Raw genomic sequence first — 17,030 nt, 5'->3', positions numbered from 1 at the left:
CAGTATATACAGAATGATACATTTCACATCCTGGGAGGTCTCAAGTTTGTAAGAAGATAGACTTGAAAGCTAAATCCACAAAGCAACATAAGAAATGCTGTACTAGTCTTCATAACAACCCTTGTCATGTTTTTGAAATGAAGCTTGGATCTTTATAACACATGCTGTTTGATGGCCTATAACTCATAAGTTCTTTATACTTAAAGATGGCATAATACCTTACAGCATCACTTATACTCAGGCAAGTGCACTGGACTGAATGCTGTTTTTTTTTTTTTTCTTTTCTTTTTTTAGTTCTGGTTTATTTGCTTTACAGTGTTGTATTAGTTTCTGCTGTACAGAGAGGTGAATCAGCAGCATGCATTCATATACCCCTCTTTTTTGGATTTCCTTATCATTTAGGTCACTACAGAGTTTGCAAGGCAGAAGTAGAGCCACAGATGTAGAGAACAGGTGTATTGACACTAAGGAGGAAAATAGGGAATGGGATGAATGGGGTATGCTATGAGATTGGGATTGACATATATACATACTATTGATATATGTATAAAATAGTTAACTAATGACAACCTACTGTATAGCACAGGGAACTGTGCTTAATGTTCTGTGGTGAGTGCTGCTTTTAAAAAGCAAACAGTTTGTTTTTTCAGTTCAGTTTAGTTCAGTCGCTGATTTGTGTCCAACTCTTTGTGACCCCATGAACCTCAGCATGCCTGTCCATCATCAACTCCTAGAGTCTACCCAAACCCATGTCCATCGAGTCAGTGATGCCATCCAACCATCTCATCCTCTGTTGTCCCCTTCTCCTCCTTCCCTCAATCTTTCCCAGCATCAGGATCTTTTTCAAATGAGTCAGCTCTTCTCATCAGGCGGCCAAAGATTGGAGTTTCACCTTCAACATCAGTCCTTCCAAAGAACACCCAGGAGTGATCACCCAGGACTGGTTGGATCTCCTTGCAGTCCAAGGGACTCTCAAGAGTCTTCTCCAACACCACAGTTCAAAAACATCAATTCTTCAGTGCTCAGCTTTCTTTATAGTCCAACTCTCATATCCATACAGGATCACTGGAAAAACCATAACCTTGACTAGACGGACCTTTGTTGGCAAAGTAATGTCTCTGCTTTTTACTATGCTGTCTAAATTGGTCATAACTTTCCTTTCAAGGAATAAGTGTCTTTTAATTTCAGGGCTTCAATCACTATCTGCAGTGATTTTGGAGCCCAGAAAAATAAATTCAGCCATTGTTTCCACTATCTCCCCATCTATTTGCCATGAAGTGATGAGACCAGATGCTATGAACTTAGTTTTCTGAATGTTGAGCTTTAAGCCAACATTTTCACTCTCCTCTTTCATCAAGAGGCTCTTTATTTCTTCTTCACTTTCTGCCATAAGGGTGGTGTCATCTGCATATCTGAGGTTATTGATATTTCTCCCGGCAATCTTGATTCCAGCTTGTGCTTCTTCCAGCCCAGCGTTTCTCATAATGTACTCTGCATATAAGTTAAATAAGCAGGGTGACAATATACAGCCTTGATGTACTCCTTTTCCTATTTGGAACTAGTCTGTTGTCCCATGTCCAGTTCTAACTGTTGCTTCCTGACCTGCATACAGGTTTCTCAAGAGGCAGGTCAGGTGGTCTGGTATTCCCATCTTTTTCAGAATTTTCCACAGTTTATTGTGATCCACAGAGTAAAAGAGTTTGGCATAGTCAATAAAGCAGAAATAAATGTTTTTCTGAACTCTCTTGCTTTTTCCATGATCCAGCGGATGTTGGCAATCTGATCTCTGGTTCCTCTGACTTTTCTAAAACCAACTTGAACATCTGGAAGTTCATGGTTCACATATTGCTGAAGCCTGGCTTGGAGAATTTTGAGCATTACTTTACTAGCGTGTGAGATGAGTGCAGTTGTGCAGTAGTTTGAGCATTCTTTGGCATTGCCTTTCTTTGGGATTGGAATGAAAACTGACCTTTTCCAGTCCTGTTACCACTGCTGAGTTTTCCAAATTTGCTGACATATTGAGTGCAGCACTTTCACAGCATCATCTTTCAGGATTTGAAATAGCTCAACTGGAATTCCATCACCTCCACTAGCTTTGTTCATAGTGGTGCTTCCCAAGGCCCACTTGACTTCACATTCCAGGATGTATGGCTCTAGGTGAGTGATCACTTATAATTGCCATACAACTTTGTGTAATTTTAGGATGTACAATGTGTTGGTTTTATACATTTATATATTACAGTATGATTACCATGCTTAGCTAACATCTCTATATGTCATGTAATAATTTTCTTTTTTTCTGGTGGGAACGATTAAGACCTAGTGTCTTGGCAACTTTGCAGTTTATAATACAGCATTGTTGACTAATTATTAAGCTGTGCATTAGATATCCAGAATTTATTTATCTGCTAATCACAAGTTTGTGCACTTAAACATCTATCCATTTTTCCAAAGTTGCAGTAATTAATACATCATGATATTGACATAAAAATAGACACATATGCCAGTAGAACAGAATAGAGAGCCCAGAAATAAGCTCTCACATAAAGGATCAATTGATATTTGACAAAGGAGCAAAGAATACTCAAGAGTAAAGGATAATCTCTTCAACAAATGGTGTGGGGAAAACTGGACAGGCAAATAATCAGACCCGTATCTTATACTACTCAAAAATTAACTTGAAAAAGAGTAAAAGCTTCAACAGAATGTCTGATGGCATAAAAACCTAGAATAAAACATAAGGAAGAAATCCCTTTGACATTCTGACAATGATTTTTTTTACTCTGACAACAGAAGCACAAGAAACAAAAGAAAAAATCAGCAAGTGGGACTACATCAGATTAAAGAGCTTCTGTACAGCACAAGAAATAGTCAACAAAATTAAAAAGCAGTCTCGGAAATTAGAGAAAATATTTGCCAGCCATTTATTGGATAATAAACATTTAAAATGCATAATAACTTATTTTAGACTAACTAAGATCCTTAGTGAATTGCATAAGTTTCTGCCAGTTCAAAAAATCTTCAAATGCAGTCCTCTCTTAAGCAGACAATTTGTCTTGAGTAACTCAATACTTGTATTCCTTTAAGCAAATTAGAAAGAGTGGCTCTGTTTCCCATCATGGGACTGAATACAGTAGAAGAAACGATAGAAAATGACCTGGGTAGCAAACTGTGGTATCAAGGGCAATGATTTTCTAGGTTTCTGGGTCTATGAGGACTAAATGACATATTCTGTTGTAGACATTTCTGAAATGCAAGGAATGAAAATAAATCTAGAAACACATGAGGCTATTTCAGAGTGAAAAGGTAATTCAACAAGATAACAATCATTTATTATATACAGCAGCAGCTATATCACAAGGAGTCTGCTAGCTAACCTCCTTTGCAGGGTGAGTTTCCTACCCCTAACTCTCTAAGGATTGAAGTCCTAGTGCTCATTTTAATGTCATAGAAAAGTTTGAATATAAAGATTTTTCACTCTTTTGCATGCCAGACAACCAGTTACGTGTCCATGTAAAACATGATACTGGATCATTTTATCATCATGGATGGAACGATTAATATAAATATACTGTTTACCAATGAGGAAACTTTAGAGATGTATATAACTTGTGCAAAGTCTTCCTACTAGAGTAGAACATAGACGTTCATCAGATGGGTGGGTTTCTAAAGCCAGGCTGTCTCATGGTACCTTGAAGCCTTAAATGCATCTTTAGAGACTAGCAGTTAGGGTGGATGCCATGTGGCAGAGGGATGGTGCTGGAGGCACATCAGCTGAGGTGGTGTTTGGAGCCTGGAGGATTTTATGATGCTCTGCCAATCATAGCTTTTAGCTGATTTCCTCCTTGGTCTCTGCATGAAACTGTACTTACTTGAGTTAGAGGGAAACCTGTTTGGTTTTCTTGTGTGAAAATCCAAGTTCACAAACTACCAGGGGGAAGCATTTTCCATTCTGGGACTCTTGAATCTGGTATGTTTTCCCCATGGATCTGCAGAGAGAAGGTCAAGCTTAGTGTGTTTCTCCTCTAGATGTTTGTGGATCTTCCTTTCTGGACTGGGAAACAACCTTCTTGAAGCAGGCTATCCTGAGAACCACAAGAGACCAGTCATATCTTCTCCTTGTTTTTAATGCTTCTGTTAATATCAGCATCAGACATCTGTGAGCTCCTGGATTTGGAGATGTCATATATCTTTTTCTAAGTGATACACACAGATCCCTATTAAATACCTAATTATTTAGTTAATAATAGAATTCCTCACACTGATCTCCTCTCTTAATCTTTACAACCATCCTCTACAGTTGGCATCATTGCTGCTTTTTAAAGCATAATTGATGAAGAAACTGAACTTCAGAAAAGTAATCATTTGACCAAGTATGGTTAGCCAATAAGTGTAGGGCTGACTTACAAATCTAGATTTTCTGAGGCCAAAATTCACGCTCTGTCCATTGCCCACTGACTAAATTTACCATCTTGAACATTTAGCTCATGAGTCCAGTTTTATTTATAGTATATGTAGGTCCATGCATGGATCACCCTGCAGCTGCTGCTGCTAAGTCACTTCAGTTGTGTCCGACTCTGTGCGACCCCATAGATGGCAGCCCACCAGGCTCCCCCATCCCTGGGATTCTCCAGGCAAGAACACTGGAGTGGGTTGCCATTTCCTTCTCTAATGCATGAAAGTGAAAAGTGAAAGTGAAGTCACTCAGTCGTATCCAACTCTTAGCAACCCCATAGACTGCAGCCTACCAGGCTCCTCCGTCCATGGATTTTCCAGGCAAGAGTACTAGAGTGGGGTGCCATTTCCTTCTCCGATGGATCACCCTCTGTCCCCCTAAAAGCCTATTCAAAATGAATGATACTTGAGATCTTTCACCTACACCTTCCCTAGCTAAAACTACCTGTCCCTACTTTATTCCATGTATCAGGAACATCAGCCATCAAAGCTGACTCTCCTGAGTGGCACTGACCCCTGGCTTTTCATGTTTCATCAGTTTCAGGGCCTAATCTGCACAGCAACCCAGGAAGTGGGAGAAAAAATAGAAAGTGAGAAAAAGATAACATCCAGTTTTCTTCTTATTTTTAGTCTTTATGTTTCTATCACCCAGGAGAAAAATAATGAGATGACAAAGGCTGTCTTTGAAATGAAACCACCTAAGAGACCCTAGGTTTCGAGTAATCGTCTCTCTTCCTGTTGGTCAGACCGTGCTTGTGACGTGTGTTAAGTGAACTGAGGGGCGCTTTTGGAGCCCTTAGTTGTTCCTTTGTGTCTTCTGTCTATTGCATATATCAAAAAGTGCCAAGAGTTCAACTCTGAACATTTCACTCTCTGGGCCCAGAAGGAGGGGTTTGCGATATTCGTGGCTTTGGGATAAAAGATTGTCTCTCTGATACCACTCTTTCTTCTCCCTCTTGCCAAAGATAGAGTAAGATTTTGGGAAAAAAAATGAGCTAATGAGTAAATGAATAAGCAAATTGTTTAAGTAGTGTATGAACACTGGATGGACAAAGGTATGAAAATCAGTGTACATTTAGAAGGAAATCCAAATTTGTGTACTTTAGTGATGCTGTGAGGAACAATTTTGGAGTCAGACAGATTGGACACATTGAGACTGGGGACAAGTTTACTTTCTCTTTCCTTCTTATGTCTGTATCTATATGGATACCTATAATATCTATGTTTGTTTCTATATTTATATTGATATCTACCATGATTGTTATGAGTTCTGGTGATAATGTATGTAAAATATCTTAGAATGGAACAGTAACATGGCATCTCATTAGAGTTCCATTTCTTATAAGTACCATGGACATTTCAAAATTGGCAGTTTTTATTTCTCCCTCTGCAGTGTTGTATTATTGAATGACTACTTTGTTTATTTTATCGACATTTGTCTGTACTGGTACCAACATTTTTGAAATTTCTGGTTCATTGTTTGTGTAACATTATTATTTTTACCAATATGAATCAAGCCTTATTTTTGCTTTCAAAACCAAAATCCAATAACCTGATTTTTTTAGACTTTATAGAAAATGTCATTCAATTAAACATTGGAGATATGGGCTATCAGGGGGTTGGTTTCGGAAAAGAGTGTTAAGAAGAATCAGAATGTTTGAGCATGGTTTAATTTTCTGCTGCAATAAATATTTCCTCATTTAGGAACTGTGAAGATCAAACTTTCTCTTCCTCCCTTTTCTAAAAATATATTGAAACTGAAGTTCAGGGCAATGAAGTTACTTATCCTAACTCATATACAGAGTTGAGACAGAGAAGGTAAAACCAGGGATACTGCTTGCCAGTTGTTTTTAATATTATTTTCTTTTTCCTGGCCAGCTGCCACCATCACGCTTCTAAGTAGTGCTGGTTATATACTGTAACTAGAAATATTTGTCACAGTGGCAGTGTATATGCTTACCATTCTCATCTAATAGATATATTGTGGGTCATTCCTTTACTTCCTAGACTCTGGTTTCCTCATTTGTGAAACTAAATGAGTGAGAGAGAGAGGACGGAAACCACATGATGTCTGGGCAAGGTTCTTTTTCATCTCTGAGCATCTATGAAGAGTAATGATGTTATTATGTGGGCAAGATTCTCAGATGACAAAAGCTTTTCAAGTCCTCCTATTTCCTCTTTCACTTTATTTGTGAGCAAATTCGGAATTCAATTCTATGTCTGATTGCTGAAAATATTTCAGTCTATTATTCCAGAATGTCGGATGCATCCCCAAATGCCTTGTGACTTCATAACTTCTTTTCTTAAAACTGATGATAAAATTAAGCCCCTCCAAAAGTGAAGTGACTTGCCCAAGTTTGTTGTTCATAGAATAGCTTTCAAGTCCAGATCTCCCAAGCTCTAAAAATAAAATTCTTCTCTCTTCACCTTCCATTCTTACGGATAGAAGGCAAAGCATGTTCTCCTTCCCTGATCTTTAGGCCCTCATCTCCGCATGCTGTTTTAATGTAAAACTCTTAAAATATTTTTGGTAAGTAGAAGTACCATGGAGAATAAATAACAAGCTTCAGTTAAGTGCCTTGCATGTATGTGTGTATTACACATTCTCATCCTTGTTATGATGTATATGTCACACATGCTTTCTGTGAATAGGTCTTATTTTCAAAGTGGTGCTTATGGTTCTCTGAGAAAATGATCTATGCTAGTGCTTCTCTTGTGAGGAAGAGTGTGTATCACTATCTGGAAGTAGTGTCTTTGGAGTCAGACATCCTGGGTTCCAATTCTCAATTAGTCATTAACTAACTATATAATCTTAGAAAACCTGCCTGGTTTTCCTTATTCACTTTTCCCTCATTTTTAACACGGCAGGACCAACTCCCTCTGATTTAGATGATGTCAGTTTAATTTATTTATTAATTGGAAACGTTTAACATTTTATTTTTGTTCATTTAATTACCGACAGGTTGTACATTTGATAATTTGTCAGTGACCTATATTCTTCTATGTATATGATCACCATGATAGTTATCTTTGAGCATATTTAGTTACATTCTACTTCTGATCACAAAATATCTCATTTCTAAGTTCTTCCCGTTCCAAATTGTCCTTCCCACAACTGATGAATTCATTTCCTTTTATTCCTGTTCTGTTGTCTGTTTCTATTTTTGTTTTATGACTTTTCATAAATCATGTCCATTTTCAATGAGATAATGGACATTAAGCATAGAACTTGTGGAGTAAGGGCTTCACAAATTTAGCTCTTAAGATAATTAACCCCCACACTACCTCTGGGTGGAACTCTAGGAGAAAAAATTCTCGGGTTAAATTCTTATGAGTAGAGCACTCAAGTGGCAATTAACTGATGTACCTGCAGCCACCAAACATCACACTGCTCACACAATCCTGTTTCATTTTTCCAGCTTTTTGGAGGCCTTTAAGCATGATCATCTTTTCACCTTGCTTGGGTTGTGTTTTCTGGGCAGAGGACAAGATCTGGACGTTGATGCAGCACAACAACACAGAATTGACCCATGTGCAAGGTGCCAACCCTGAGAAGCCCTACTCCATGACCTTGGACTATGGAGGCAGCCTGGAGCAGCTGGAAGCAGTGATCGATGGCTCCGAGCACTGTGAGCAGGAGGTAGCCTACCACTGCAAGAGGTCTCGCCTGCTCAACACGCCAGGTAAGAAACACCCCTCCTGGGCCCCTTTGCATGTGCCATACTGGGGGACCACGGTGTGACACATGGGCCCCCAACCCTGGAATATCAAGGAGAGAAAGGTTTGCCAACCAGGGGACTGCACCTACATGGTTCCCTATACATGAGAAAAATGCCACCAGGAGAGACACTTGTTGGGCTAGTTCTTTCTCTGGTGCCCAGGCCGTGACCTCAAGGGGGTTCTGTAGCCTCTCAAGTGTTTCTCCTCAAATCAAAAAAGGGACAGTAACAACACCCATTTTGCAATACTGGTGAGAATGGAAATTTTCTTGAGAGCAATGACTCTTGAACTAGATTTAGAAAGTGTGAAGGAGGAAATGGTTTTTCTGGCAGATTAGAAAGCATCAAGGATTTCAGCTCATTCACCAAACTGCAGTGAGTTATATTTGGGGAAAGGATGCATAATGGGGCAGTATTAGGCAATGAGCTCAGTGGGCAGGCTGGCACATCCTGTGTGTTTACAGTACTCATGTTATCTGAAAAGTGCAGGCCTGAATTGAGATGACTCTTTTTTTTTTTTTTTAAAGGGTATACTACTTTATTACCATTTAATTTTCACCAAGAGTTCAAGTACATGCTAGCTTTATGTTCAGATTTTTGAAATGAAGATAGAAAGGAAAATAGCTCTAAGGATGCAATGTATTTAACACTGCACACTATATTCAACAACCAGACAATCCAGGGGATTTAATGGTACACTTAGGAGCACAAGTATAGGGACAAGCCCTGGAAATGGAGGGAAAACCTACCATTCGGGACTGAACAGAGGTCCCTGGTTGTTGACAGAATCTCCCCTTGACTCTAGAATTGAGACAAATCAAGGGAGTCTGTCGGTATGCAAAAACAACTGAACTCAGGACAAACAGTAACAGGATAGACTGGCCAGAGTCAGTTTGGATTGTGAAGGCCAGCCTGAAGCAAGCAGAGTTGGTTGGAGGCTGTAAATACTGCAGCTGAAATCCAGGATTAGTAGAAGAGAGCAGACATCTTCTAAAAGTTGCTGATTTCTGCAGGAATTCCTAAGATGTTTTCCTAAACAAGGAGAAATGACTTTAAAAAATAAAGGTTTTTTTAAAAAAATTATGTTAACTTTATTTATATATTGATTGTTCTTCTGTATTTTCTAGATCAAATGGTTGATAAAGGATTGCAAAAGACGATTCTAGGATTGCTTACCATAATTCAAAAGGGTTTGCAAAATGTCAAGAGGGCTTGGTCAAAGTTGATGCATGCCTTTGGGGTCTGTTATTTTTGTGAATGTCAGTTCATCATTTGTGACAGGGGAAAAAAAAAGCCCAAGTATAACAGGGATGTGGAATATCCAAGAAAGGGTGTCAGAATCTTTAGCCTTAAGGAATTTATGTTCCTTGAAAGTGAGGAATTTTGAAAGGCTTCAGGAAATTAGACAATGAAATGTCAAAGAAGAAGTGCTAGAAACCTAACTAAATACAGCTACCCACCGCCTCACTGATCTAGAGTCTTTAGGGAAGAAGTTGTTCTACATAAGTGAATTTTCTAGGTAACTGTCAGTTATCCCTTTAAGCACCCAAACTGTTTTTAAAGAATTTTTAACTATTTGAAATGAAAATGTTTCTCAAATGGATTACATGCTCCCTTGCCTTCTTAAGCAGAGAATTCTGAACGTGAAATGTAACCTTTTCTTGATTACTTGGGATCATCATTGTGAAAATCAGTTATTTTAGTCTTCATGGACTCAGCCATGCCCGCAGGGTCGATTAGATCAGAGGCCCTGCTGGGTGTCCCTTTTTACCAGTGTCCTCAGAGAGTCAATGTTTGTATGTGTTCAGATTCCCTGTCTCCTGACTGTCAAACCTGCATGTCACTCTCAGCACTCTTTGCAGAGGCTGTGTCTAGAAAACCATGCTACCCTCTTCTCATTGTGTTGCTTCTAGTTTCCTAACAATTGGTTTGGTGGAACTTTAGGGAAAATGGAATTATGTTCATTCTGACTATGGAATTTCATTTATTCATTTATTTTTAATTGGAGTATAATTGCTTTGCAATGTTGTGTTAGTTTTTGCTATAAAACAAAATGAATCAGCCTTGTTGTTTATCTATTTTGTATATGGTAGTACATATCTTTTAATCCCAAACTCCAAATTTATTACTCCCTCTCTTTCAATAACCATAAGTTTGTTTTCTATGTCTGTGAGTCTGTTTCTATTTTGTAAATAAGTTCATTTGTATCATATTTTAGATTCCACATATTAGTGATATCGTATGGTATGATGTGTGTGTGTGTGTGTGTGTGTATATCGCCCTTCTCTCTGGGACTTTCCCCCACACCCCCCATACCATCCATATTTATTTTTCTTTTTCTGATTTACTTCACTCTGTATGACAGACTTATCACTACAAATGACCCAATTTGTTCCTTATCATGGCTGTGTAATATTCCATCATGCATATGTACCATATCTTCTTTATCCACTCATCTGTCAATAGACATTTAGGTTGCTTCCATGCCTTGGCTGTCGTAAACAGTGCTACTATGAACATTGGTATAGATGTGTCTTTTTAAATTATGTTTTGGGGTTCCTTTAGTATATACATCCTGTGATATCAGCTTGACTTTATCATTGTCTTGTATATGCTTCTCTTTTTAAATCAAAGTGTGTGTGTATATATATATATATATATATATTTCCCCTTGCAGGTTATTAAAATATTGAGTACAGTTCCCTGTGTTAAACTGTACATAGCTAAGACCTTTGTACTATAGGTCCTTGTTGTTTATCTATTTTGTATATGGTAGTACATATCTTTTAATCCCAAACTCCAAATTTATTACTCCCTCTCTTTCAATAACCATAAGTTTGTTTTCTATGTCTGTGAGTCTGTTTCTATTTTGTAAATAAGTTCATTTGTATCATATTTTAGATTCCACATATTAGTGATATCATATGGTATTTGTCTTTCTCTGACTTATTTCACTCAGTATGACACTCTCTACGTTCCATTCATGTTGCTACAATGGCATTATTTCATTCTTTTTAAAGGCTAAGTAATATTCCATCATATATATATATATAACCATATCTTTTTTATCCATTCATTTGTCAATGGACATTTAGGTTGCTTCCATATCTTGGTTATTGTGAATAGCATGTGCTTTTTGTCTAGTTCAACTGTTATAAATTCTCTGAGCACGTTCTAGAGAGAGGGTATGACCTAATCACCTTCTAAAGTCCCCACCTCATGATGCCATCAAATTGGGGGTTAGGATTTCAACATTTGGATTTTGGAGGGACACACACATTTAGTCCACAACAGGCACACACCTACAGGGATATTTACCTAATTTCTCTAACCATTATGGAAATCCCTTCCCCTGGTGAGAGACAGGGAGAGCAGAGGAGGGACTAGAGATCATCATCTCCTCCCTAATCTGCTCTCTAGAAGAGCTGAGGAAGGGTTCCCCTTATCTACTTAAGTCAGGGCCCCCCCACTGAAACTGTTTTAGTTACTGTATGTGTTACACACGCAGAATACAAATATCTTTCTGTATCAGTAAATATGATTTTATAGCATAATTTTTTAATGTCTTCCATTATATGGATGTATCACAATGGACAGACAGAACAGATCTAGTTTTGACATTTAGATTTTTCCTTCTTTTTCATTATTATACATGCTGCGAAAAGATTTTTGCACACAGATATAATGTCTTTAGGATAAGTTCCTTGAGGTGCGGTTACCAAGTCAAAGTATGTACATATTTTGAAGACTTTTGCCATCTTGACATCTGCAGTGGGTCACAGTTAGAGCAATTTATACTCCAAACATCACTGTGAGACCTCAGGTGCCCATCTCCCAGCACTAAGTATTAACACTTTACTTCAATTTTGGCAATCTGATAAGTGCAGAAGAGGATCAAGACAATTTTAAATATTTTTGGTTAATTAAAAAATATGTAGTCTGATTCCCATAGCTTATTGGAAGGAGATAACTATAGGCAGCCAGGATTAGTAGAAGAAATACCATATTGTACATTTTGGCTACAGTGGACTCAGATCAATAAGAGAAGAATGTGAAGGATGCCTTCTTGCTATAGATCCTCCTCCAGACTATACGCAATAGATAATAGAGGGAGGAAATGAAAGACAGCAAGATGAGAAAAATAAGTAACTTTCTAAATGGCTGCCAGTGACTAAGTGTTTCTCATATTTGAAGATGTCTTCAAGCATGATCTGTAATCCAAACAACAGTTCTACTCAGGAAGGGTTGTTATCCTACTTGGCATTTTAGGAAACAGAACCTCAGAGAGGGTAGGATGCTTGATCAGTGCCACACAGTTGGCAAGGGACAGACCTGCACCCTGCTCTGCCTCAGGGCAAAGCAAAGACTAGATAACTAATAAGGATTGCTGTATAGCACAGGCCTATGTAGTACTCTGCAATGGCTTATATGGGAAAGAATCTGAAAAAGAGTTGATATACATAACTGATAACTTTGCTGCATACCTGAAACTAATACAACATTGTAAATAAATTAGATACCAATCAAAATTAAAGGAGAAAGTGAGGATATGATCTCTGATAATCATGCAAAACTCAAAGAACCAAAAGTTATAAGGATATCAGGTCATCAGGGAATATGTGAGTTTGTATGACTTTCCTTATTTTGTAAGAAAATTAGATGGAGAGACGAGTCAGCTGCCAGAGTCATGTATATTAAGGCTGTGGGATTGTCAAGGTGGCTTGAAGAGGGCAATTCCTGGGCAACTTCACAGGTTGGCAGTGTCCTTGCTCACATGCTGCAGCTTCTAGGGCCCACACACCCCTCCATATGGCTCTGTGTATCCCAAACATTGTCACCAAAGTCTCCTCTGTCTCTTGTCTGCTCTTGCCTCTGGCTCTGGTTCTGTTCTTCTAACGGCAATGGAAGCAGAAAGAGGAGAAAGACAAGCAGGATAAGGTCAGGCTTGGTTCAGCACTGTGTCTTTTTCATTTAGTTAGTGACTGAACCATGACACTGTCATTTTCTGACAGTTTCCTCTGATATTGTCCCCCAGAGCTGCTGATAAGTGCCAGCCAGTGAAATGTGTCATCTGTCTCTTTAACTGAAAGTTTATACTAGAAACTCTGCAATGGACAAGAATTCCAAACCACTGGGGTCCATGGGAAAAGTGTCTGTGTTATTCCCACACATCTTTGTAGTTGTATCTGCTTGCTACTTCTTACCCTGAGCTTGATGCAGGGCTGAGACGCCGTGCTACAGAGACGTTTCCAAGACAGCATTACTCAGTCAGCCAGTTTTCAGCAGTGCCCTGCCACAGGGCTAGGAGGTGGCCATTTGTGCCCAGGGACAAGGGCTGTGCTGGCTGAGCTCAGGCATTTTCTCAAGGTCAGCACTTCCATAGGAATTTTGCCTTAGGCAAGATCTGAAGGTATCATGTCATAAGCATATGAAATGAAAAAGGATCCAGTTCTGGATGCACACAGGGAATAGAAGAAAAAGTTATTGAGAAAGCACTTTAATCACATACCCAATTTGTTCCATAACCCACAGTCCGTCAGCCTAGAAGGAGGACAAGATTGAGAGGGGCATAGGAAGGAGACCTCCTGGGGTGGCCAGGCCCCTGCAGGCAATGGGGACTGAGAGTCCTATCTGTCCCCAACCTTTTCTTTTAATCATCTCCATGGTGTCTAGAATCCTCACCTTGAATTCACTCATCACAGTCTAAGTATCTAGGTGGTATGTGTGTTTTTGCACTTAGCACTCTGTGTACTGAAATCCTGTTTGGGAATACCTTTCCCAATAAAGCTGTGAGCTTACTAAGGCAGAGATAAGAAGTCAGTCATGATAAACATAAAATCATTGGACATTCAGACTCCATTACTTTGAAATCTAATATCTATAGGACAGCTTGACCTCAAGCAAATCAGTCTTACAAACAAGTCTGTGGTGAGGATTGTTTAAGTTCCTCAGAAGAACTAATGATGGGGTGCCTGATAGCACCTCAGAACCCCTACTTCTCTCCCAGAAATAGGTTCTTATTCATTTATTCATGCAGGCATGTCATGAGGGGTTTCCACCTGAAGTCAATTGTTATGGCTAGTAATGTTCCCATGACTTTGAAGGTAATAAAATCCTACTTTCCCTACACTACTTTAAATTCTCAAATTCCCCTTAATTAATGATATTTTAGTGAACATACAGCTAGCTAGCCATATATATAACACATAATATATAATTTAGACCATATATATATATTACTATATACATACATACACACTATATGCTGTGCTTAGTTGCTCAATTGACTCTTTGTGACCCCATGGACTATAGCCTGCCAAGCTCCTCTGTCCATAGGGATTCTCCAGGCAAGAATACTGGAGTGGGTTGCCATGCCCTCCTCCAGGATATACACACTATAATATGTATTAAAAATATGCATTATTTATACTCTATTTGCTGCTGCTGTTTAGTCATTAAATCATGTCCAACTCTTTGTGACCCCATGGAATGTAACCCACCAGGCTCCTCTGTCCATGGGATTTCCCAGGAAGAATACTGGAGTGGGTTGCCATTTCCTTCTCTAGAGATTTTCCCTACCGAGGAACTGAACCTGTGTCTCCTACTTGACAGGTGGATTCTTTACCACCTAGTCACCTAGGAAGCCCTATATATGCTCATTATATAATCTTTGTATGTCAAAATAGATCTGTAAATGCACTTGTGTATAGAAACCCTCATGACCATCTGCAATATTCAACTTTCAGTGTGTACAAAGCTAACATTTAGGTTTAGAACTAAGTAAGGAATGATGAGGCCAAAAAATCAAATTACTGAGATAAAAGAAATAGCACTAGAAGGTGCGCTGGTGTTTGCTAAACTGAAAACTCTTTGTCCCCAATATCTGTACCAAACAAGATCATTAACAGATGATGACAATGTATTTTCTTTTAAGTAATCTTTATTGATTGATTATCCATTATACGCCACATACTTTTCTGGCCAGTGGGAATTAAACAGTGAAAAAGCCAGTATTTCTGCCCTCATGATTATAATAGGGATAACAGAAACAAACCAAAGACACTTGTGCACATTTGTGCACAAAATACAGGGGTAGAACTGATCCCATAGCACATGGTCTTTTCATTACACCAGGCTGTCAACCATACCATTAAAAACAACTTTTGTCATAGGAGCAATATAATCAAAACCACAAAACTATACCGTAACATCTGCAAGACAAAATACCAGGGCAGTGTTTGAAATTTCTTTAATAAAAAACTATTTCTACTTTATGTACAGCAAGAATCTAATCTATAAAGAAACTCATGGTCCCTGTATTGCATACTCTTTGATATCACCACTGGTGGTGATGATATTGACTCTTGGCTACTGAGCTCCTTCTGTGCACCAGGTATTTTGAACGTTATTTCATTTAATGCTCTCAATGGTCTTATGAAGTTGGTATTATTTTCAGTTTTATTGATAGAAGGGGAAGCTCTAAGAAACTATGAGGGTCATGCACAGTCTTCTAGCCACTAAGTGTTGGATACCATTTCAAATACATGTCTCTCTAGCTTTCACTTCCATCTAAATTCCAAAATAACACCCAGAAAACATAAAAACATTTCAAAGAGGAAGGGAAGATAATCATATAAAAATACAAGTATCCAAATAAATGTTTTATCTTGTGTTCTGGTTATCAACTGTTATGTAACAAACCACCATAAAACTTAGTGGTTTAAACAATAGTAATTTTTAAAAATTGAAATATTGTTGATTACAATATCCTGATAGTTTTAGGTGTATAGCAAAATGATTCTGTTATACAGATATTCATTCTTTTTGGAATCTTGTCCCATATAGGTTATTATAAAATATTGAATGTAATTCTATGTGCTAGCCAGTAAGTCCTTGTTGTTTATCTATTTTATATATAGCAGTATGTATCTGTTCATCCCAAACTCCTAATTTATCCCTCCCCTGCTTCTATTTGGTAACCATACATTTGTTCTCTATGTCTGTGGGTCTATTTCTGTTTTGTAAATAAATTCATTTGTAGCTTTTTTTTCAGATTCCACATATAAGCAATATCATATGATATTTGTCTTTCTTTGTCTGATTTACCTCACTTAGTGTGGTAATCTCTAGGTTTATCCATGTTGCTACAAATGGCATTATGTCATTCTTTTTTATCGCTGACTGGTATTTCATTGTATATATACCAGATATTCTTTATCCATTTATCTGTTAAATAACACTTAGATTGCTTCCATATCTTGTCTATTATAAAATAATGATGCCATGAGCATTGAGGTGCATGTGTTTTTTCGAATGATAGTTATTTCCAGACATATGCCCGGGGAGTGGGATTATAGGATCATTTTTGCTTAGTTGTTAAGTTGTGTTCAACTCTTTGTGACCCCATGGACTGTAGCCCACCGATCTCCTCTGTGCATGGGGATTCTCCAGGCAGAAATACTGAGTTGATTGTAATGCCCTCCTCCAGGGGATATTCCCAACCCAGGGATTAAACCCAGAATCCCACAGGTGGATTCTTTATCATTTGAGCCAACAGAGAAGTCCATGAATACTGGAGTAGACAGCCTATACCTTCTCCAGGGGATCTTCCCAACCTAGGAATCGAACCGGGGTCTCCTGCATTGCAGGCAAATTCTTTACCAGCTGAGCTATCAGGGAAGCCCCTGCAGAATCATATGATAACTCTATTTTTAGTTTTTAAGGAATCTACAAACCGTTCCCTACAGTGACTGGTTCCTTTTTTCCCCACACTCTCTCTAGCATTTATTATTTGTTGACTTTTTGATGATGGCCATCCTGATTGGTGTGAGGTGACACCTCATGGTAGTTCTGATT

At 38.4% G+C, this 17,030-nt stretch overlaps 1 protein-coding gene across 2 annotated transcripts in view; it reads left to right on the top strand.

Annotated features, from left to right (window-relative positions):
- CNTNAP5 (contactin associated protein family member 5) overlaps window positions 1-17,030 on the top strand; it is a 459,549-nt gene that overhangs the window by 148,354 nt on the left and 294,165 nt on the right. For both annotated transcript variants that reach the window (XM_086367026.1, XM_086367025.1), the window contains exon 6: window positions 7,938-8,138. In XM_086367026.1, coding sequence (XP_086223152.1) covers window positions 7,938-8,138 — 201 coding nt within the window. The remainder of the gene's footprint in view (window positions 1-7,937; window positions 8,139-17,030) is intronic.

Source organism: Bos grunniens, chromosome 2 (assembly GCF_055505025.1).
Source record: "Bos grunniens cultivar Pamir isolate PY7600 chromosome 2, Bosgru_T2T1.0, whole genome shotgun sequence".
NCBI lineage: Eukaryota > Metazoa > Chordata > Mammalia > Artiodactyla > Bovidae > Bos > Bos grunniens.
Note: the sequence above shows the minus strand (reverse complement) of the source record. Positions and strands in the feature narration are given on the sequence as shown.